At 40.5% G+C, this 24,492-nt stretch overlaps 1 protein-coding gene across 6 annotated transcripts in view; it reads right to left on the bottom strand.

The window, feature by feature from the left end:
* Window positions 1–1,439: 1,439 nt before the first annotated feature.
* The window catches only part of ZCCHC17 (zinc finger CCHC-type containing 17), a 46,016-nt gene continuing 22,963 nt past the window's right edge, over window positions 1,440–24,492 (bottom strand). For 5 of the 6 annotated variants that reach the window (XM_055083234.1, XM_055083243.1, XM_055083237.1 and 2 more), the window contains 5 exons: window positions 18,013–18,113; window positions 16,476–16,567; window positions 9,171–9,271; window positions 7,228–7,373; window positions 1,440–1,550 (listed from right to left, as the gene is read on the bottom strand). In XM_055083234.1, coding sequence (XP_054939209.1) covers window positions 1,446–1,550; window positions 7,228–7,373; window positions 9,171–9,271; window positions 16,476–16,567; window positions 18,013–18,113 — 545 coding nt within the window. In that variant the 3' untranslated portion in view covers window positions 1,440–1,445. Of the gene's footprint in view, window positions 1,551–4,803; window positions 4,884–7,227; window positions 7,374–9,170; window positions 9,272–16,475; window positions 16,568–18,012; window positions 18,114–24,492 lie in introns of those variants that run through there. The other variant, XM_055083238.1, reaches the window with a different exon arrangement.

Genomic DNA, 24,492 nt, shown 5'->3' with positions numbered 1-24,492 from the left:
TTATGGCTGAGTAATATTCCATTGTATATATGTGCCACATCTTCTTTATCCATTCATCTGTCAGTGGACACTTAGGTTGTTTCCATGTTCTGGCTATTGTAAATAGTGCTGCAGTGAACATTGTGGTACATGACTCTTTTTGGATTCTGGTTTTCTCAGGGTATATGCCCAGTAGTGGAATTGCTGGATCATATGGTAGTTCTATTTTTAGTTTTTTAAGGAACCTCCGTACTGTTCTCCATAGTGGCTGTGTCAATTTACATTCCCGCCAACAGTGCAAGAGGTGCACTGCACCTCTTGCACAGTGATGATAAAGCCTCTGTTTTTAAGCAACAGCTAGTAGTAGCTGACATGCACTGGGCTTTGCTGTATGCAGGCACCGTGCTCAGAGTTTTATGTGCATCTCCTCATCCTAACAACCTAATGAAGTAGATGCTTATTGTTCCCATTTTATAAAGGAAACAGATTCAGAGAAGTTTAGTAATTAGCCTAAGTTCCACAGTGAGGAGGTGACCCAACTGAGATTAGAACCCGGGCAGTCTGTCTCCACAGCCCAGGTTCTTAAGTACATCCTCTACTGCCTTCAGAAAAGCAATTCCTCAGCATCCACCTGATGTAATATTGCATAGCCACTGCAAATGAGCATTATAAGACTATGTGGTGGGCTTCCCTGGTGGCACAATGGTTAAGAATCCACCTGCCAATGCAGGGGACATGGGTTCGAGCCCCGGCCCAGGAAGATCCCACATGCCGCAGAGCAACTAAGCCCGTGCGCCACAACTACCGAGCCTGCACTCTAGAGCCTGCGCACCACAACTACTGAAGCCCGCACGCCTAGAGCCCGTGCTCCGTAACAAGAGAAGCCACCGCAACGAGAAGCCCGCGCACTGCAACAAAGAGTAGCCCCTGCTTGCTGCAACTACAGAAAGCCTGTGTGCAGCAGTGAAGACCCAACACAGCCAAAAATAATAAATAAATAAATAAATTTATTAAAAATAAAAAGACTATGTGGCAAAAATGGAAAGATGCTATGACAAAGTAAAAAAGAGGAAATAAAATTATACATACATTTTAATTACATCTAGGTAAAACATGCATTTGAAAACAGCTGGAAGAAAATATGTGCCACAATAAAATAGATTCTGGTAAAGTAGTAAGATTACAGGTTGCCCTTCTTTTGCTTTATATTTAAATAATGAGGTAATATGGTGGAAGCTTCCCATTTTCCTCTTTAAATCAAGTCCTCAGACCTCTATGAGGAAGGCTAGCATCAAGAATAAAGATATGCAAAGCCAAACCCTGTGTTCAAAAATAAGCAATACTCAAACTATTATGTATAAAATAAGCTACAATGATACACCGTACCACAGCGGTCCCCCAACCTTTTTGGCACCAGGGACCAGTTTTGTGGAAGACAATTTTTCCATGGGGCGTGGGGGGATGGTTCAGTTGGTAATGCGAGTGATGGGGAGCGGCAGATGAAGCTTCCCTCCCTCACTTCCTGCTGTGCGGCCCGAGGGGCAGGTGGGGAGGACGGTTGGGGACCCCTGCTGTACAACACGAGAAAGAGAGCCAATATTTTATAATAACTATAAATGGAATACAACCTTAAAAACTGTAAATTACTACATTGCACACCTGTAATTTATATAATATTGTATATCAACTATGCGTCAATTAAAAAAATTTTTTTTTAGAAAGCAATACTGCTTGCAGGGTTGGGAACAGTTGCCTCTGTGAGGGAGTTAGGCTAAACATGGCAATGCTGAACGTTTGTAGAAGGCTTCTGGAGGGCAGCGCTTGAAGTAAGGGCCTTTGTTAATTTCTATTTCTTTGGTTCACAGGAGAAGAGTACCAAATTAAAATAATATCCCCACTGCTCTAAATCAGTGTCTTCCAAGTGCCATTCATTCATATAATAGTGCCACAATTTTTATTCAGTGTGTTTATAAACTGCTATTTTTTTTACTTAATTTTTTTCTTAATATCTGAATTTTTGCCTTAAAAAGTCCTACTTAAAAGGGAAACTTGGGCTTCCCTGGTGGCGCAGTGGTTAAGAATCTGCCTGCCAATGCAGGGGACACGGGTTCGAGCCCTGGTCTGGGAGGATCCCACATGCCGCGGAGCAACTAAGCCCATGAGCCACAACTACTGAGCCTGCGCGTCTGGAGCCTGTGCTCCGCAACGGGAGAGGCCGCGACAGTGAGAGGCCCGTGCACCGTGATGAAGAGTGGCCCCCGCTCGCTGCAACTGGAGAAAGCCCTCACACAGAAACGAAGAACCAAAACAGCCAAAAATAAATAAATAAATAAATTAAATATTTTTTATAAAAGGGAAACTTTATAACAGCACTGTAAATAGAAAACTTGCAGCCCTTGTCTTAAGCAGAAGATAACTGTAAAAATAAATACATAAAAAAGACACAACAGGGACTTCCCTGGTGGTGCAGCAGTTAACACTCCACGCTCCCAATGCAGGGGGCCCGGGTTTGATCCCTGGTCGGGGAACTAGATCCCACATGCATGCCGCAACTGAGAGTTCGCATGCCACAACTAAGGAGCCCACCTGCTGCAACTAAGACCCGGCGCAACCAAATAAATTAATTAATTTAAAAAAAAAAGACACAACAATGTTTTAGCTAGATATAATTTACTGCCTGCTAAAGGCAGTAGTTGAAGAGGACTAGGGTTAGACAGTTTGTTTTCACAGGAGGCAGTCTGGATTTTTTTTAAAGTACAATGGGAAATCACTGAAGGATTTTAAACAGGAAGAGACATGTTCTGATTGGATATGTTAACAACTCTTTCCTGGGAATTAAAAAGAAATATTTAAAAAAAAGAAAAAATGAGAAGAGACAGAAGAATTGAACAACTGAACAACAACATCATCCGCTTTTACCTAATTGACAATAATAAAAACACTATGCTCTACTGGAACCCTTGGGCACTGTTGGTAGGAATGTGAAATGGTGCAGCTGCTGTGAAAAACAGTATGGTGGTTCCACAAAAAAAATTAAGATAGAATTACCATATGGGACTTCCCTGTGGTGCAGTCGTTAAAGAATCCGCCTGCCAATGCAGGGGACATGGGTTTGAGCCCTGGTCTGGGAAGATCCCACATGCCGCGGAGCAACTAAGCCTGTGCGCCACAACTACTGAGCCTGCACTCTACAGCCCGCGAGCCACACCTACTGACCCCGCGCGCCTAGAGCCCGTGCTCTGCAACAAGAGAAGCCACTGTCATGAGCAGCCTGCACACTACAACGAAGAGTAGCTCCCACTTGCCGCAACTAGAGAAAGCCCGTGCACAACAATGAAGACCCAACGCAGCCAAAAAATAAATAAATAAAATAAATGAGTAAATTAAAAAAAAAAAAAAAAAAAAAAAGAATCACCATATGATCCAGCAACTCCACTTCTGGGTATATACCCCCCAAAATTGAAAGCAAGATCTCAAAGAAATATTTGTACAACTATGTTCACAACAGCATTATTCACAAAAGCCAAAAGGTGGAAACAATCCTAGTATCAACAACGAATGAATGAATAAGCAAAATATGGTATATGCATACAATAGAATATTTTCAGTCTTAAAAAGGAAGGAAATTCTGACACATGCTATAACATGGATGAACCTTGAGGACATTATGCTAACTCAAGTAAGCCAGTCACAAAAAAACAAATGCTATATAATTTCACTTTATAAGATACGTAGAGTAGTCTAAATCATACAGACAGAAAGTAGAATGGTGGTTATCAGGTGCTGGGAGGAAAGGAGAATGAGGAGTTATTGTTTAATGGGTATAGAGTTTCAGTTTTACAAAATGAAAAGGGTAGGAGAGGGAATTCCCTGGTGACACAGTAGTTAAGAATCCGCCTGCCAGGGCTTCCCTGGTGGCGCAGTGGATGAGAATCTGCCTGCCAATGCAGGGGACACGGGTTCGAGCCCTGGTCTGGGAAGATCCCACATGCTGCGGAGCAACTAGGCCCATGAGCCACAACTACTGAGCCTGCGTGTCTGGAACTTGTGCTCCGCAACAAGAGAGGCCGCGACAGTGAGAGGCCCGCGCACCGCGATGAAGAGTGGTCCCCGCTCGCCGCAACTAGAGAAAGCCCTCGCACAGAAACGAAGACCCAACACAGCCAAAAATAAATAAATAAATAAAATTTTAAAAAAAATGGTTCATATATTCACCTTTCTCTTAAAAAAAAAGAATCCGCCTGCCAATGCAGGCGACGCGGGTTTGATCCCTGGTCTGGGAAGATCCCACAGGCTGCGGAGCAACTGAGCCCGTGAGCCACAACTACTGAAGCCTGCGCGCCTAGAGCTCGTGCTCCCCAACAAGAGAAGCCACTGCAATGAGAAGCCTGCGCACCACAACGAAGACCCAACACAGCCAAAAAAAATAAAAAAGGAAAAGAGTATTAGAGATGGATGGTGGTGATGATTGCACAATAATATGAATTTACTTAATGCCAAAGAACTGTACACTTAAAAACGGTTAAGATGGGGGAATTCCCTGGTGGTCCAGTGGTTAGGACTCCGCAGTCTCACTGCCGAGGTGGCGAGTTCAATCCCTGGTTGGTGAACTAAAATCCACAAGCTGTGCAGCGTGGCCTCCCGCCAAAAAAAAAAAAAAAAAAAAAAAAAAAGATCAAGACAGTAAAATTTATGTTACATATCTTTTACTACAATTAGAACAACAACACTATACCCAAAGGCTGCAGATTTTGGTTTCAGCAACTGGTGATCCATTCATTGAGATAGGGAGGAATATGAAGGGAGCAGCCTTGGGTAGGTGGAACATTGAAGAGTTTTGGAGTGTGCTAAGCTTGTTGTCAACTCGACAATCAGATGGAGATGTCAAATAGGCAGTTGAATATCTAAATTTGAAGTTCCAGAGTAAAAGTTAGAATTACAGACTTGGATTTAAAAAAGGATACATATACTTAATTGGGGGATTATTAGCATATAAATGGTATTCAAAACCACTGGACAGGATGAGATCACTTAGGGAGAAGGTAGTTAGAGGAGAGAAGGGAGTAATAAAAACAGCCACAGCCTCGAGTAGTCCACATTCAGAATTAAAGCAGAGGGCAAAAAATCATATTAATGAAGAGAATTGAGCAGTGCGATAAAGAAGGTGCTTTTTCAAAAAAAATCAGATGCCCAGACCCAGGCCCTGTGAACTTGGTACTCAAGAGGTAGAAGGCAAATATGTAGTTTTAAAATCTCCCTAGGCTAGTTTAATAGTCTGAATATAAGTGAGAGAGGGAAGCAGGTGAAATGCACAATAGTAGTGGGAGTGGGAGGAAGGAACAGAATTGGGATATTATAAGGTACCATGGACAGGACTTGGTGACTGACTAGGTGTGGGATAGTAAGGAGAAGAAAATTAATTACATATTGTTTCTTTCTTGGGAGACTGGGAGGTTACTGCTGCCATTAAAACTAGTAATACAAGGTAGAAGGATAGAAGCAAGGGTTTTGGTTGTTCAAGGAGCACAACGATCCTACTTTGTCAGTTAAGGAACTGAAGTTAGAGAGCCCAAAGTTATATAGCTGGTAAGTAGCACAGAAGGGCCTCAACCTACGTCTGATTGACTCCAAGCCAAAGTATGAAGTACCAGTGGGATATTACTTAGTGATGTGAAAGTGGTCAGGGCAGCTGAAGTCTTAGGAGGGATGTGATCACCCAGGGAAAGAATATACAGATCGATATATTATTATCCATATACTTGGGGTAATTCTTCATAATGGTACAATGGACCTTCCTCCTCATCTAAAAAATGAAGATAATACTGAATTTGTAGATAATGCCCACTGAGGGCAAGGACCTTATCACAGTTTTTATATTCCTAGGTTTGCAATGCCTGGAATAAAATGACCACTCAATAAAAGTTTGCCAAAGCTTTGAAAAAACAAAACAAAACCAAAAAAACCCGGAAAGTTAATAACCAGCCACAATTAGAAAACCGCTACACTAGGGACCTCCCCAGAGGTCCGGTGGTTAAGACTCTGCATTCCAATGCAGGGTGCGCAGGTTCGATCCCTGGTCGGGGAACTAAGGTCCCACATGCTGCGGTGTGTGGCCAAAGAAAAAAAAAAAAAGAAAAACACTATACTACATGAGAACAACTATTTCTGACCAAACTATAGCATAGTGTTTTTTCATTTCCTCTCTATGTTGTATGCTACAAATGCACTGTTTTTTTCCTGCACCACAATAACGTCTGTTTTATGAATTGTTTTGCTAGAAGTAGTAGATGGAAGATACAACTCAGTGAGACAGGCACTCTTATCCTCTGCTGGGTGTAAAATAAGTACTTTCTGGAAAGACAATTTGATAAGATGTATCAAGAATCTTAAAGCCCTAACTCAGTAATCTTACTTAGGAATTTATCCAAAGAAAGCAATAAGAGATATGGCCAAAGATTTAGTTTGGAAGTAATCAAAAATATCCCACAATAAAAAAATTATTAAATAAACTATCATATAGCCATAGGGTAGAATATCATATGGTGCTCTTAAATCAAGTTTTTGAAGAACACTTAAGGATACTAGAAAATGCTTTTGATAAATATAAATTTATATATTTTATTTATTTTATTATTTTGGCTGCGTTGGGTCTTCGTTGCTGCACGCAGGTTTTCTCCAGTTGCGGCGAGTGGGGGCTACTCTTCGTTGCAATGCGCGGGCTTCTCATTGCAGTGGCTTCTCTCGTTGCGGAGCACAGGCTCTAGGTGCAGAGGCTTCAGTAGTTGCGGCACGCGGGCTCAGTAGTTGTGGCGCATGGGCTTAGTTGCTCCGCAGCACGTGGGATCTTCCCAGGCCAAGGCTCAAACCCATGTCCCCTGCATTGGCAGGCGGATTAACCACTGCGCTACCAGGGAAGCCCCGCTTTTGATAAATATAATGAAAAAAGTAGAATATAAACTATACCTAGTATGACCATGATTGTGTGTTTATATGTAAACACATACATATATGAAAATTATATATACACTTCCCTAGAAAATTATATGTATATTTATATTATATGTATGTATATATTTACCTAGAAAAAATATTAGAATATACCAAAACTACTATAAGAGTCTCGCTGGGTGGAAAGATTACAAGAGATCCTAATGTTCTTTACGTTTTTCAGTATTTCTAAAATTTCTGCAGAAAGTATATTTTTATTTTAAAACTCAATATGATAAATAAAATAAAGACAGCACTCACCTTCTTTCTTTTTCTAGAAGAATTTCTTGTGGGGTCAGGCTTTTCAAACTCTGCTGACTTTGCCTCTTCCTTCTCCTCTTCCTCATCAGGTATCAGAGAGTACTTGGTCCCACCTGGTTGCATGAAACAATCCTTTGCAAAGTGGCCTGCAGAAGAGAAGTAGAAAAGGTAGGGAGGGAAGAGGCAGTCTCTCACCTTAGCAGGTAGATCTTCCCTAGAAGTTCCTGAAGGGCTGGCTCGTTCAGGAGGTACTAATGAGTTCATTCAGAGCAGCTGTTGCCTTCAGAGCAGATTCTCTGTCACCTCAAGATGGCATTGCTCACTTAACCAGAGCCAGACAAGCATCTGGTCCTAGAGCTGTGGGAAACACTGGCACCGCTTTGGAAATGGCATAGGACGTGAGGATACAGGCTGTGCTGCCCTCCATTAGCAACTGGGCTCAGGAATTTTTAAAGGTCTATTTGGAACTTATTCCTGATAATGAAAGGCTGCTCCAGAGAGCGGAATACTTAGCAGAGGGAGCCGAGTGGCAGGCCAAGCCCTAAAGGAAGACAGCTCTTAGGCAGCAAGCAGGAAGGCAGCACTCAGATTCAAGCTAACACACAGAAAGACAGCAGTCACCTAGGGGCACTCAACATTCACAGACTGTCAGGTCTGGCAAGGGCCTGAGAGATCATCAAATCCAACACTGCATTTGCAGAGGACATGAAGGCCCAGAGTAGAGAAGTACCTCAAGGTCACACAGACAGCAGCAGAGCTAAAACTTACCCCAGGTCTCATACCTCCCTGCCCTGTGCTCTTTCTGCTGCACCAAAACCAACCACCTTTGGCCTGCCTGGGCCAAATTCCATCTCTCATTATTCTTCTCTGCCTCATGTAACACCTGGTGGACACAAGTTGAAGGTAAGAGAACCCCACCCTCCCTGAGCCTACACTGCTATAAAGGGACCCTTTAACAGATGCTACGCAGCTGGTTTTGTCTGAGCTTTTTGTAGACCCTCTCTCAGGGGCACAAAGAATTGGATGAAGTCATCAAAAAGCTATGTGTAAACTACTTTGCAACTCGGAGTCCAGAAGCGGGATGGTGCCTGGAAGGAGAATACAGCATAGAGTTTTTCAAATATCTATGCTGGAAATGGTCCCACAATACTCATGAGGAAGTATTCTTTCTATTTTATTTTTCCCTTCCTCCCTCTACATTAATAATAAATCAGGGCTTAAACCCCACGACCTCAACCAGGGCATAAATCTGCTACCACTCATTGTAGAAAAATCAAGAGAGCTGGGTAGGTGAAAGGCTAGGGAGAAGGGGTGACAAATTGAGGTCACTCTGAAAACGAGAAGCTGGCACTACCTCTCATTATAGCTCCAACAAGGGAAGTCAGGCTGAAAGAGCTCTTTAATATTTGAGTAGGACTGGAGGAAACTTGAAGAAACAAAGCTAAAAGCAAGTGACTAGCCTGTATTCTTTATTACTAAAAAGATACTGTATTTAGAACTCTGAAGTTATAGAGATAAAGGTAATAAGCAAGAAAGAGCTTGACTTGGATCCTTAAGGAATATATTTCCAAGTCACTTAATTTTTGCAGCAGAACAATAATCATCCTTAGAGATAAAAATTTAGAGTGTTAGTCATAATCCAACACTATTACCCCTCCTGGCATAGTACATGGGGACCTTGCCCAGGCAGGGCATCACCCGGAGAGAGGGGAGTAGTGGTGGTGGTGTAGTATCTGGCAGGGCCAGCATTCAGAAAAGGAAACAGAAAAAGCAACAAGCCATGAACGCTGATGTGAGTCTAGTAGGAACAGCAGATGAGCAGGTGAGGCCAGCATTTGGCTAAAAACCACAGTGAGCTAACTCACACCAGGGGGCCTTCCTCATCCCGTAAAGGGTCCATCCACAAGGAGAGAAAAACTGAAATGGTAGAGACTTCGCCTTACCTTTACAGCCACACTTCTTGCAGGTAGTGTTCAGGACAGCCTCGAGGGTGATCTTCTGCCCAGTGTAATCCTGGAAGGACCGCCTCCGCCTCTCTTCTTGCCTGTAATGAAATGAGACTGACTGTTGGCCCTTTTAAGAGATGTGGCCAGAGATACTACAAGTTAATACTCTATGTTGTTTTTTTGTTTTGTTTTGTCAGGTAGAAGGGAGAAAGGAAAAGCACTGGGCATAAGGAAACAGGCAGTGAAAAAAATGACATGAAATGACAATTTTTTTCATTCAGGACAAGGCTCTGAATTAATAATTATGAATGAGACTAGATTCCATCTCACTGATGCACAGGGGATGAAGATATAATTACTCACCTTGCTAAGCCCCCTGCAATCCTTACAAGGTCACTCCTGGGTTTAAAAGACCTTCAAAAACTTCTTAGAAAATCAAGTCCAAGCTCCTTGGTATTCCAGGCCTTTCACAGTCTGTCTCTAACTTACTTTCCCAGCCTCCTCTTGTACAATATGCTCAAGGCAAACCAGACTATTTTACCTTCCCCAGATGTTCACTGCTTTTGCTCAGGCAGCTCCCTCTTTCTGAAATGCTCTGTTTCCCCTCTTTACTCCCACTTCACCACCTAACTACACCCAAACATTTCAAGGCTCAGCTCAGTTACTGCCCCTCCTTCTAACCAGTTATCTACCCTGAGCCCCTCAGCCAGAATTAATCTCTTTGTTCACATTCCCATAACACTTTTTAAAAATTCTAAACATTTGACCAAAGTATAAAATACATACAGAAAAGTGTTCCCAAGTATACAGCTTCACTGATTTTTACAATTTGAAATATCCCAGTAACCAGTACTCAGATAAAGAAGCAGAATATCACCCACACCTCTGAAGCCCCTCTAGTCACCGTACTTCCCCCAAGGGTAACTACTATTCTAGTTTCTAACAGCATAGATTAGTTTTACCTATTTTTGTAAATTATATCAACAGAATCAGAGAATGGGCCCTTCTGTATCTGGCTCCTTTCGCTACTTTGTGAGATCCAACCAACTGCTGTGTGTAGTTTTGGATCAACTATTCTCATTGCTGCAAAGTACTTTGCTGTTGATAGGTATTTGAGTAATTTCCATTATGAAAGTGCTTCTGTGAACTTTCTAGCACACGTCTTTTGGTGAACATATGTATGTATATGCATTCCTTTGGGAAATGCCTAGTTCCACGTAGGAGGGGAACTACTGGGTTGTAGGGCATCTGCTTTAGTAGACACTGCTAGACAGTGTGTTTACCAATTACACTCCTACCAGAAAAGCCAAAGTACCCTAGTTGTCATAGCTCTTATTTTTTACCTTTACTATAACACACAGTACCTGCAAAGTACTCTTAGAAAATGTTTAATTGAAGAGTATCACTCCTGATCATTCTTTCTTTCAAACTCCAACTGTATCCTATACACCTGTCAATCCTAGCACATATCACACCACAGAGTTATGTTTCTTCTCTAGATCGTGGGCCTGTTTAAAAAATATCTTACTTGTGTTTGTTTCCCTGGCACCTCAGCCCAAGGCTTGGCAAGCAACAGCATCAATAAATGCTTGTTGGGGCTTCCCTGGTGGCGCAGTGGTTAAGAATCTGCCTGCCAGGGCTTTCCTGGTGGCGCAGTGGTTGCGCGTCCACCTGCCGATGCAGGGGAACCGGGTTCGCGTCCCGGTCTGGGATGATCCCATGTGCCGCGGAGCGGCTGGGCCCGTGAGCCATGGCCGCTGGGCCTGCGCGTCCGGAGCCTGTGCTCTGCAACGGGAGAGGCCACAGCAGAGGAAGGCTCGCAAAACCCAAAAAAAAAAAAAAAAAAAAAAAATGAATCTGCCTGCTAATGCCGGGGACATGGGTTCGATCCCTGGTCTGGGAAGATCCCACGTGCCGCAGAGCAGCTAAGATCGAGCGCCACAACTACTGAAGCCCGCGTGCCTAGAGCCCATGCTCCGCAACAAGAGAAGCCATGACAATGAGAATCCCACGTACCGCAACGAAGAGTAGCCCCCGCTCGCCGCAACTAGAGAAAGCCCACGTGCAGCAACGAAGACCCAACGCGGCCAAAAATAAATAAAATAAATATATTTTTAAAAATTAAAAAAAAAAGCTTGTTGAAATTTCTTTGTTCTTCATCCAAAATATTTTTCTTTACCTAAACGTCTTTAACTTTGACCTCTGACTTCACCTAAGATTTTCCAACCAGGTCTCTGTAGAGTCCAGCAAAAACAGAGAAATATTCTGCCAAAAGAGCCACATTACCCAGAGAAATGCAGGATAACAATATCAAAGCAAAACAGAGCTACTCACTTCACAAATTTCAGCCAACAGTTTCATGGGATATGTGGGCTCAAGAGAAAAAACAGAGAGGATTAAGATACTCCATATTCTGTCCCATTCATTCTTTAAAGTTCAGCTCAAATATCATATCTTCTTTAAACTCTACCACAAGCAGAGTTAAATACTCTTTATTTTACTGATTTGTTTACATTTTGCCTCACCCTCTGTACCACAACCAGGACTTGAATAGTAAAGTCTATGTCATGTTCTTCTCTGTATGTGAGCAGAGAGCACACTATCTAGCATACTGTTGTCCAAAAGAATGCAAAGATGGACAGTTCTATAAATTTATGTCTGTACTACTGACTATTTATGTCTGACTTTATGTCTATGGCTAATGAGCACTTCAGATGTGGTTAGTGATTGAGGAATTGGATACCAAATTTTATTTACTTTTTTTTAAAAATAAATTTATTTATTTTATTTATTTTGTCTGCCACTGTCATTGTCATTGGCAGGCAGATTCTTAACCACTGCACCACCAGGGAAGCCCCCAAATTTTATTTACTTTAAATTACTTTACATTTAAATAGCCTCTGTGACTAGTGGCTTCCCAGTTGGGACAGACCAGAAAAGCATATGGTTTAAGTTCTGAAAATGTCTGTTCAAATCCCTAGCTTTTGCCCTAGAAGAATCTTAGTCAAATGATAGGAGGTCTAATGTCTGGTATGGGTCATGCGAGAGGGTCAGTTCAAAGGGTGAAGCTTGAATAACAAAAACCAAGGCGAGGAGAGTGGAGAAGTAAATGTGAGTGAGTTATTTATCAACAGGCATAAAGTTTTAGTTAAGGATGATGAGTGAGTTCTGGAGATCTAATGTACAACATTGTATGTATAGTCAACAATGCTATTATACACTTAAATATTTCTTAAGAGAGTAGATCTCATAGTAAATGTTCTCACCACAATAAAATAAAATTAAACAAACACACAAACAGAAAATCCCACCAAGGCAGGATCTTGGGGACATAACTTGAACAGTCACGAAAACGCCATTATTTTCGGATGTCCTTATTTGTAGAGCTGAGTTTCAAGTGACGATGAGTTGCAGCTTAATCAAACCCTCATTATAATCAATTCCAATACACTGCAGATTCAAACATACTATAAGCCAAATCATACCTCCCACCTAACGCCCAATTCAACAAATGTGTCACTCGCCACCTGTCTCCCTTTCTGTCCTTATTGCCATCATGCTAGTTTAGGCTTCATTACATTTCACCTAAACAGTAATAATTCATTTACTGGTCTCCCTGCCTCTAATCCATCCAGCACACATAGTTGGATTTATCTTCCTTTTATTTTTTAAGTTTAATAAGTGGCAAGCACCAGTGCTAGTACAATGATATGAGTAAGTACATTAAAATGATAGGACATGGTAGATAGTCTACCAGTGGAAAGAGATATATAAATGGATAATTAAAGTGTGGCGATACATAAATGCTCTTTCTAAAGACTATACTATGCCGGCTAAACCTAACTGGACACTGCATTTAACCCCTTTCCATTTGCAGATTCACTTATTAGATGACCTTGTTAATACTTTGGGGCCTGAGAGGATGAAATATAAGACAGCTAGATTGTGATGAAAAATGAAAGGTAGTTGACTAACTGTGTGTAGCTGGAGACAGCATGAAGATACTGAGCCTAACAGGGTGAGGCCAGAGAATGGGGTACCTGGAGAGAATAATCTGCTCAGGAGTCTCTCCCACTCAAAGGCTTTAAAAAACATTCATATTCTTTGACTGCTATTCAAAGCTGTTCACAATCTGACCTCAACGTATCTTTCAAGCCCTACATTCTAGTACCTGACCATACCCTCTTCTTTCCTTAAACAAGACTCCTGAATTGCCATGTGCTTTCCTGCCTCATGCCTTTCCTCAAACTATTTCTTCTGCCTGGAATACTACTCTTTCCCCTGCTGCCTGACAAAATCTTATCCATTCTTCAAGACCTAGCTCAATTGCCACGTCTTCTCTGACCATCAGGGCCTAATATCAACTCTTCCTCTTCAAGCTAATTCCTAGAATCCTTCCTTTAAAACACTCTTTTAACAGTTATTACATGTTGCCTTAAAATTACAGTTATTTGCATAATTATCTCATTACACTAGGCAGTAAGGGCCTTAGGCAGAAACCTTGGTATTGCCATTATACCTCAAATAGAATATGAGCCCAGTAAATATTTGTTGAATAATGAGTAAATGGATGCACTAACTTAACAACTACTATACATTAGGCACTATGGGAGATAAGATGTGGCCTCTGCCTCATGGGTTTTATATATTCTTTCAAAAGAAAGGGTATGATAATCTCAGATATTAGAGGAAAAACAAAGAAACATTTTAAAACAGTAACTACAAGTAGCCGCTATATGTTAAGTTTCTACTATAGACAATCAGGCTCTTTATAAACAAGATTTTATTTAAATCATACCATCATTTCTAAGATGTAGGTGTCATTATCTCCATTTTGAAGAAGCTGAGGTTCAAAGAGGCTAGCTAATCTGCTCAGGGTGGTATACTAGCTTGTGGCAGAACTAGGACTCTTTCCGATTCAAGTCTAACTCTAAAACCTGTCATCATTCCACTATGCCATGCTTCTTTCCTAGATGCAGTCTAGAAATAGTTTACAACAAAAGTTACTGTTCGGTCACTTAGTCATTACTAGAAGTAGTCCATACATAAAGACACATTCATCATAAAACCAGGGGGTCCTTTCCCTTCCCCTCCCTTGTTGTGAGAAAGAGAAGTAGCTCTTTTATCTTACTTGTTTTATATTTTATCCTTATAAGGGTGGCTTTGGGAAATTTCACTGCTTTTAATGAGTCTGTATAGACAGGATTCTTTGGAGCAGAAGTAATTTATTACAATGCAATCAGTAAATGCCAGACTTAAATAACATTTCTGAGCTCAGAGTTATAAAAGATTTCTAATGTAAATGGAAAGTGTTATATAACCACAGGCAAGTTATCACCAAGCATCAAGCTAAAACTAAGAAAATAAAGTAAAATGGAGATAACACCCACTTTGCAGGTTGTTATGAGAATCAGATGCATTGATGTACACAAACCACCTGGCATAATGCCTGGCACATAGTATGTATTCAGTAAATATCATTCCCTTCCTTTTAGGTAAATTTCCTTCATATCCAAAATGATTTTGCTCAGAACTATTAAACCTAAGGGTTTCCAAACACTGTGCCGCCAAGATCCCACTCAAACAACATTTGTTATTTTTTTCTTATTTTTAAAAAAATAATCAATAACATGGTGGCCACTAAGAGCACCCAATTAGCATGAGATAAAGAATGTGATATTTTATCATCAGAAGCAGTGAAATAATGTCATGGTTAACCTGAGGATAAATGTATGATTTTTTAGTTGGCTTTCTGAAATACTTGAAACAGTTCATAAACCCCCAAGACTCCTTCAAGGGATATTAGCGACCTAGGAACCCCTGGTTAGAAACCACTGGCATATACAGGTATACCCTCGTTTTATTGAGCTTCACAGATATTGCGTTTTCTACAATTGGAAGGTCTGTGGCAACCCTGAGTTGAGCAAGTCTACTGGCAGTATTTTTCCAACAGTATTTGCTCACTTTATGTCCCTGTATCAAATTTGGTAATTTTGCAATATTTCACACTTTTTCATTATTATTATTATAGTTGTTATGGTGATCTCTGATCAGAGATCTTTGATGTTACTATTGTCATTGTTTCAGCTTTTTTTAAGCAACAAGTATTTTTTTTTTTAACATCTTTATTGGAGTATAACTGTTTTACAATAGTGTGTTAGTTTCTCCTTTACAACAAAGTGAATCAGTTATACATATACATATGTTCCCATATCCCTTCCCTCTTGCGTCTCCCTCCCTCCCACCCCACTCGGTGGTCACAAAGCACAGAGGTGATCCCCCTGTGCTATGCGGCAGCTTCCCACTAGCTATCTAATTTACATTTGGTAGTGCATATATGTCCCTGCCACTCTCTCACTTCGTCACAGCTTACCCTTCCCCCTCCCCATGTCCTCAAGTCCATGCTCTAGTAGGTCTGTGTTTTATTCCCGTCCTACCACTAATCTCTTCATAACATTTTTTTTCTTAGATACGTGGGATCCTCCCAGACCGGGGCGCGAACCCGGTTCCCCTGCATCGGCAGGCGGACGCGCAACCACTGCGCCACCAGGGAAGCCCATGTATTTTTTAATTAAGGTACATACACTGTTTTTTAGACATTGTGCTATTGCACACTTAATAGACTACAATATAGTGTAAACATTACTTTTATATGTACTGGGAAACCAAAAAATTCATGTGATTCACTTTATTAAGATATTTGCTTTATTGTGATGGTCCAGAACCGAACCCACAGTATCTCCAAAGTATGCCTGTATTCAAGAAAGATTTTGAGACAGCAAATTCTCTGCATCACCAGACAGTATCCTACAGAGAAAATTTTCCATTCATAAATGAAAGGTCAGAAGAGCCAGTGAAAGTAAGGTGTTGTGTTCAGAACACAGCATATCCCAAGATGCAGGAGTCTAAAACCCCATTGGAGTTATTCCTCCTACATGGTCTCTGCCTTTTTTCAGTCCCAGAGCTAGGAGAAAGGCAAAGAACAAATATCTCATGATGAACGCTTGTTGGCTAACTGGTTAAAGGGCAGAAGCAGAAAAAGAATAAGGGGAAGGAAATGAAACCACTGACAGTGCACTTCTATGCTAGGAGGTGCATGTTAGCATTTCATCTTAGAACTCTATGCAGTAAGGTGTTATCTATAACACTTTATACCTCTAAAAACCAAAGCTCACAAAGGTCACATAACTCAACAGTATCATAGTCTACAAATAGTAGAGTTCCCAGGTGGGCCTGATTCACTACAGCATTCTGTGGTTTGAGAAGTAGAAGGATTTTAGCCTTTCCAAACATTTTACCTACTCAATGATAACGTTGTTGGGGTCAAGGTCCTTCCCAGTCCCTTGGTTGACAACCTTCATGGAGAGGGATACTTTTATCCTATCATTTTTCATCTGAAAAAAACAAAAGCAAAGTCAGCAAAAGCTCAAAGTACATCATTTAGACTGCCGGTCTAAAATTATCTAAGAATTGAAGTTTTTATCATGTAACAAACACTGAGTTCCTCTTATGGTCAAGGTCCTGTGCTAGGAACATTGCGGGTACTAATAAGCATAACAGGCAGATCCTATGGAAAAAGCATTTTAGGAAATGGTTTTCTTATCATTCTTGACCCTCCTGGGGGGAAAGACAAAAATGGTTGCTCAGAAATCTGGGGCCTGTAGAAATAACCAGGCAGAAAATAAAAGCTGTTTCTTTTAGATAGTTCAGCATAATAATAATCTGTTCAGAGATCCATGAGCACAGAATAGGTTTCAGAACATTCCAGTGGACTAGATCTCCTTTTGGACTTCGTCTAAAAGCTTCTTAAACATGAAAACAATTAAGAGCATCTTTAAATGTGAAGACAGTTGTTAGCCACATTGGTCTTCTTTTGCTTCCTCCAGCATTTGAAGGCCCTCTTCACTTTGGGGTCTTTGTATCAGCTATTCTCTTTGCCTGGAATATTCTTTTCCTAACATTTCACATGACTAGTTCCTTTTCCTTTGGGTCTCAGCTCATATACCACCCCCGCAGAAAGCCCGTTCCTGACCACTTTACCTAAATCTACCTCCACATTGTTTGAACCTATTAGAGCACTTACTATAACTTGTAATTATTTTTAATTATTTTAGCTTGCTTACTTTTTATTTGTCTCCTCCAGTTATAATCTGTATAAGTTCCATAACCACTGGAGTCATTTACATCTGATTCTTGTATCCCTCAGACCTAGTACATAGTAAGCACTCAAACACTGTTGAATAATATCTCTTTCAGGCCTGTCTCCCCTGCCATTCTCTGGTAAAAGAGCAGCTCTCACTGTATGTGTACATCTCTCCTGTGGTCTGTCCCACCCACAGACCCTCAAGTGAGTTGCTGTTAACAGGATCCTCCAGTGCTTTCTCATTTGCCTCATACTGCATGGTGCCAGGTATGAGGGAAAAACGACTGTAAACTCTATGCCCCTTTTTGCTTTGGTCCAAATTGAAGTGTATCTGGAAGATTTCTACTAAAAGATAGTCTCATAGATTAAGTTTTCTTCTCTCTTTTTGGTTCTTTACTTTTTTGGTATTTTCTCCACACCCACCATGTGGGTGAACTTCAGGGAAGGAAGTTTTATAAACATGTACTTATTACACCACACTTATTACATACAGTTCATACCATTCCTTCTGAGTTTGCATGACAGACAGCCCAAAGGTTTAAATTCAAGTCAGATTATAGTGGCAGGATTCAAAAATAAGATTATCAGCCACAGTTAACAATGCATACACACTCATGAAATATCATCATGAAATACTAAGAAAATCCCAGCTTTTCCTAATCCTTTCTAACGAGTTAAAGTTGCACAGAACTTTACCTCTCGTCCAATAAGCTTCACCCACACTTTGTCTCCGACATCTACTATCTCAGAGGGCTTATCCACGCGACAGGATGACATGTGAGTTCGATGGACCAGACCTGAGCATAAGAAGAAGAAATAAAATAAGGCACAGGGCATGTCTGGTATCCATACTCTAAATAACACAGTAAGGAGAAGAGTTGGAGATTCACTGAAAAAGGTTTCGTTAATTTAAAACTGCAAATTAAAACAATTTGAGGACTTCCCTGGTGGTGCAGTGGTTAAGAATCCGCCTGCCACTGCAGGGATGGAACACGGTTTCGATCCCCGGTCCGGGAAGATCCCACATGACACGGAGCAACTAAGCCCGCGTGTCACAACTACTGAAGCCCACACGCCTAGAGCCCAGGCTCCACAACAAGAGTAGCCCCTGCCCCCCACAACTAGAGAAAGCCCACGTGCAGCAACGAAGACCCAACACAGCCAAAAATAAATAAATAAATTTATTTATTTATTTAAAAAAAGAAAAAAAAATTTAAGATCACTTTTTATACCTAATCAACTAACAAATATTCTTTAAAATAGTGTTTAATGTTAGTAGTGATGTAATACAACAACTACATTTATATAATACTGGTAAAAATACAAGTTGGTAAAATTCTTTGAAAACAAAGGGCATAGAGATTTATACCTTTGATGTAAGAATATCACCATTGGAATTTTTCCAAAAGAAAAACTCAATAGAGGCAAAAATCTATGGCATATAAAAATACTTGCAGTATTATTACCTACCAAGGTTAAAAATAAAAATTACGAAACAATCTAAATAACGAATAATTGGAAAACAGCTTGGTAAATTATGATAAATCTTTCAAAAAAGAGTCAACAGGGACTTCCCTGGTGGCGCAGTGGTTAAGAATTCGCCTGCCAATGCAGGGGACATGGGTTCGAGCCCTGGTCCGGGAAGCTCCCACATGCCGCAGAGCAACTAAGCCCGTGTGCCACAACTACTGAGCCTGTGCTCTAGAGCCCATGAGCCACAACTACTGAAGCCCACATGCCTAGAGCCCGTGCTCCGCAACAAGAGAAGCCACCGCAATGAGAAGCCCATGCACCGCAACGAAGAGTAGCCCCTGCTCGCCCCAACTAGAGAAAGCCTGCGCACAGCAACGAAGACCCAACGCAGCCAAAGAAAATAAGAAAGGAGTAAGCAGCCATTTAAATTACAGTTACAGAAAATAATTATGATAAGTGAAAAAAGTAAATATAAACAAGGTGACATTTTAAATCTATTAAATTAGCAAAATATTTAGAAGATAATATCCAATGTTGATATGAGTATAGTAAAATAAAAAATATTTGAGGTTAATATAAATCTTTAGAAACCATTTGGCAATGGCTATCAAGAGTGATAAAAATATTTAATAAAATTAAATCCTTTTCCTTGTCTGTCCAAGGTCCCTTTCTGGGAGAACCACCTTCCTTACATTCTAAAATAATCTGGTCAGTCCTTGTAATTTGGTTGGAGCTGATCTGACCCCCAGCTGTGGGCACATGACACAGGCGTAGTCAATCAAGTTACTTCATTCCCCGGGCCACAACAATTGATTGGTTCAGGGACAGACACAAGATGCTAGCTAAATTAAATCAACTTTCTCAAGCCTTTTGTCAGGATTATAAACTACAAAAAGTTACCAATGCTCATCTTTACCACCAGGAGGCAAGAGTAAGCCAGAGGAAGCAAAAGAAGAGCCTGCATAAACAAGCGACCAAAGCCCTGAAGGCTTAAACTGAGCACCTGATCCAGCCCTGGTGGAAGCTAAATTTACTCCCCAGCTAAATTAGCCAAAATGTTTCTCCTGTATTTTTGTCCCTTGTGACCAAGAGTTCTAATAATTAACTTGACCCATAATCACTTCTGAGACTAAGAAAATAATCTTATACACAGAAAAATCTATATGCACCTAGAAAAGTGATCTATATCAAAATATTCAATGTATTTTTAAGACAGAAAAAAATTAGAAACAACCTAATATCTAGCAATAGGGTAATGGTTAAGTCAACTATGGTACAGCTACTTGGCCCATTAAAAACAATATTCAAAAGATTATGTAAAAATACATCAATAATTCATTCTTTTGCAAATATTTATTGAGTGCCTACTATGTGCCAAGCATTGTAGGCAACTAGCATTTTCTCATTTAAATAATAAAAATGCTTAACACAGATTCTAAAAATTAGAAAGAAATAATCTAAACTGCTATGGATCGCAGGTTAATGTTTTATTTTCAGATTTTTTTTTTTTTTTTTTTTGTATGCGGGCCTTCCCCTGCCGTGGCCTCTCCCGTCGCGGAGCACAGGCTCCGGACGCGCAGGCCCAGCGGCCATGGCTCACGGGCCCAGCCGCTCCGCGGCACGCGGGATCCCCCCATACCGGGGCGCGAACCCGGTTCCCCTGCATCGGCAGGCGGACGCGCAACCACTGCGCCACCAGGGAAGCCCCTCAGATGTTTTAATGATAGAGAAAACTATATTCGGAGGGAAATGAATATAATAAACAATTATTTTGAATGAAAATAAACCAGGAATCTAAAGAAAAAACTTGACAAGTCAAACAAAGATTTATGTCCAAAAACCCTGCCCTACCTGAAGTTTCCTGAGAGAATTACTAACCTTTATTCTCAGTCTCTCTCTCACACACATGCATACGCAAAGTTGTCACCACATGCCTGTAACTCAAAATATCTACCCTCTGTGTTTGGAGCTCCTGTGGGAAGCCACTGCTTTCTCTGATCATGGTTATTGGGTCTTTCAGAGCTACTTCAGCTGATTCTGGAGGTTGATAGCCTATCGTTCAATACCCCAGGAACCAAAATATTCTACATACATTATATAACCCATGTTTAAAATTTTAGACCATCACATAATCTCTAAACTGGATAAAATTCATGGAGCTGGGCTTTTTTCTTTTTCATGATCATGTAATGAGCAGAGTAACCTAAATGGAAAATCCGGAGAGGAAATTCAGATGCCCTAAAGGAATGGGAAACGTTTAATTTTGACATTTTTCCGCTGTAACTGTCCTCTAATTCTAAAATTCATTTCTTTCCTGAACTGCTAATGGAAGTTGGGAAAGAAATTACTGTTGAATCTAATATAGTTGAGAGAACTTTTTTTTTTTTTCTCAAACAGGTCTATTTATTGGAGTACCACAAAGAAAGAATGAGTTAACCATTTGTCCTTCTCCCATGTGATCCCAAAGCAGGATATTTTCTGGCTCAGTCATCTCTCTTAGTTAAATATGGCACTTTTGTAAAGCATTAATAATGAAAAACTACAAACAACTTAAAATGATTATGTGGTACATCTGAATGATAGAATAATGCGTTTAAATGTTTACAAAAAGTATTTTAAAAGACAAAGAAATGTTTAACATTCATTAAGTGTAAAAGCTGCAAAATGTATATATAGAATATAATCTTAATCTTAATATGTTAATTTTTATGCACATATGTGACTATAAAGAAATACACTGGGCTTCCCTGGTGGCGCAGTGGTTGAGAATCTGCCTGCCAACGCAGGGGACACGGGTTCGGGCCCTGGTCTGGGAAGATCCCACGTGCCGCGGAGCAACTAGGCCCGTGAGCTACAACTACTGAGCCTGCGCATCTGGAGCCTGTGCTCCACAACAAGAGAGGCCGCGACAGTGAGAGGCCCGCGCACCGCGATGAAGAGTGGCCCCGGCTTGCCACAACTAGAGAAAGCCCTCGCACAGAAACGAAGACCAAACACAGACAAAAATAAATAAATAAATAAAATAAAAATTAAAAAAAAAAAAAAAGAAGAAGAAATACACTGAAATGTTAACCGTGCCTGTCTCTGTGTGGTACTAATATCACACAACGATCATTTGCTTTGGTAGTTTTTTCCCTTATTTTTCTACAAGCATGCAATAGTTTTAAGCATAAAAATTTTAACCATAAAAACATATATATATATATATAAAAGCAAAATGTAAAAATGATATGTACACTATGATTGAAATTATGTAAAATTATGTCTCATACGCACACAGATGAAAAGGGAACATAAAAATTGTTATGCTGGGGTATAGGATTTTTATAGTTGAAACACTAATGGCTTATCTCCTTAGTTTATTGGGTGAATTAAACAAGAGAAATGGTCTAGCCCACAATCTTCAATGCAAATGTCAGGTAGGCAGTTGGATATGTAAGTCTGTAGCTCAGAGAAGGGGTGTAAACTGAAGATACAAATGTAGGAGCCTTCAGCATGCAGATCCTTACATGCCAAAATACATTAATCAGACTGTCAATTTAGTGATTGGTTCGGTGATAGACACAATTCACCAATTTATTAATTTACAACAGAGGATATACTTTTCTTATACTTGGAAGGTTCCAAGTCCTTATCTAGGTAAACTACCCACTGACCCCAGTATCAAATACCTAAAAATTAGATTAGTGATCAAAAATTGCTTCAACACGGAATCAGAACAAAAGGGAGACAAACGTTTTGAGAGATGTTTCCAGTCCATGAAGGTTTAATGGACCCCCTCATAAAAGAATCCATCTCTCTAGTTCCTACCATCAGATTCATTTTTTCCTTATTAAGGCAAAATAAACACTGCCAACTTCAGGCTCTCAGGCTTTCTTTCACTATGTTCCACAGATTGATATCTGCTCATATAATCTCTCCCTAGTAGAACGATACAATCAATTAGACTTCAGCCCACTAAACTGCAATTTCATTCCAATCCCTTTTTCCCTAGAATTAAACCCAGATTATCTTGTTGAAGTCTTGAATGCTCCCAACTCCTCAGTCACAGATTTATAGGCAATTACCTGGTATATTTCTGTCTATGGCTAATCCTATACTCTGTGTAGGATTCATCATTAGTTTCATTCTCAGAAGACAGCCTGAATTCTTGGGAGGTACTTCACTGTTACCCACATACACCACCACCAACAGTTGGATTAAATGCATATGGTAGAAGGCACCAAATAAAACATGAGGCTCCCTCCTTGGTACTGGGTATCTCACTAGATACAGAACATCCACGCATTCATTTAAACCTTACATCAGCCCTGTGACATAGGTTCACATGAGGAAATAGTCTAGAAGTTAAGTAAATTGTCCAAGGTCACAAAGCTGATAAAGAACTGCAATTCAAATATGAGTCTGTCAGGTCTTCTACAACACAGTAGATATTTCTCCATTTTTTTCTTTATTATCGATCTGTTATCTTTTCAATTAAAAAGAGAAAGATCTCATCTACAACAGTAGAAACACATCTAATTCTGTTCTAGCAAATGCTCCAGAACAGAAACCAACAAAAATGCTTTGCTCATCATGTCACATGGAAGCGGGGAGTGTGTGTCTGGATCTCTGACATTAAGCCATAAACGCCCAAAGGGCATATCAAATCCATCATAATTCAGTAAACCTAACATAACACTTAAACAGAATGAGTCCCATCTGAGTGTATACTGGTCAATGAAAGAAAAAATAAAATTCTGACAACTTGGAAAGAGCTAGCATCTAAATCGCCATATGAGAAAAACAGACTTAGCCTATTATAGTTCCCTTAAAAATATTCTCCCAACTGTGTTAGGTTCACCATTAATTTCACAAATTCCATTGACAATAAAGGAAAGACGTTAAAACTTACAAACTATTAGGGGACAGCTGTAGCCCAAAAATGTCAAAATAAAAGGTCTCCTTTATCTTTGAGGCATCTGAATTCCCTCTCTAGACTTGTCAAATAAGTTATCTCCAATCAGCAGTATATGACAATAATGTAAGCACATAAATTAAAGTGCTTGCACATCCTTTATCTTGTTGAGATTATGGATTCATTCAAACATTTACTAAATATCCACTATATTATAAGCAAAAATGGATCCAAGGATGAGTAAGACATGATCCTGCTGGTCAAGAAACTAACGTATACACATCATCCCATTTCACAGATAAGGAAACTAAGGCTCAAGGACTAAGCAACCTGCTGTAGTCAAGAAGCTAGTAAATGGGGGAGCTGGGACTAGGATTCATGTATTCATTTAATAAAATTCAATGAACACCCACTATATCTCAGGCACTGTAGTAGGCCCTGACTCACCCCAACAGCCTAACTATTCCACAGTTCAGTGGATTAACGGCAACTTCACTTATTTTATTATACTACATTGTAATTTGTTTACATCTCTAGACTGTGAACAATCTGAGAGCAGCAGGGACTATGTTTTCTTTTCTTTCTTTCTTTTTTTTTTTTTGCGGTATGCGGGCCTCTCACTGCCGTGGCCTCTCCCGTTGCGGAGCACAGGCTCCGGACGCACAGGCCCAGCGGCCATGGCTCACGGGCCCAGCCGCTCCGCGGCATGTGGGATCCTCCCGGACCGGGGCACGAACCTGTGTCCCCTGCATCGGCAGGCAGACTCGCAACAACTGCGCCACCAGGGAAGCCCAGGGACTATGTTT

The sequence above is a fragment of the Physeter macrocephalus genome, chromosome 3 (genome assembly GCF_002837175.3).
Source record: "Physeter macrocephalus isolate SW-GA chromosome 3, ASM283717v5, whole genome shotgun sequence".
NCBI lineage: Eukaryota > Metazoa > Chordata > Mammalia > Artiodactyla > Physeteridae > Physeter > Physeter macrocephalus.
This window is presented reverse-complemented; position numbering and strand designations above follow the sequence as displayed.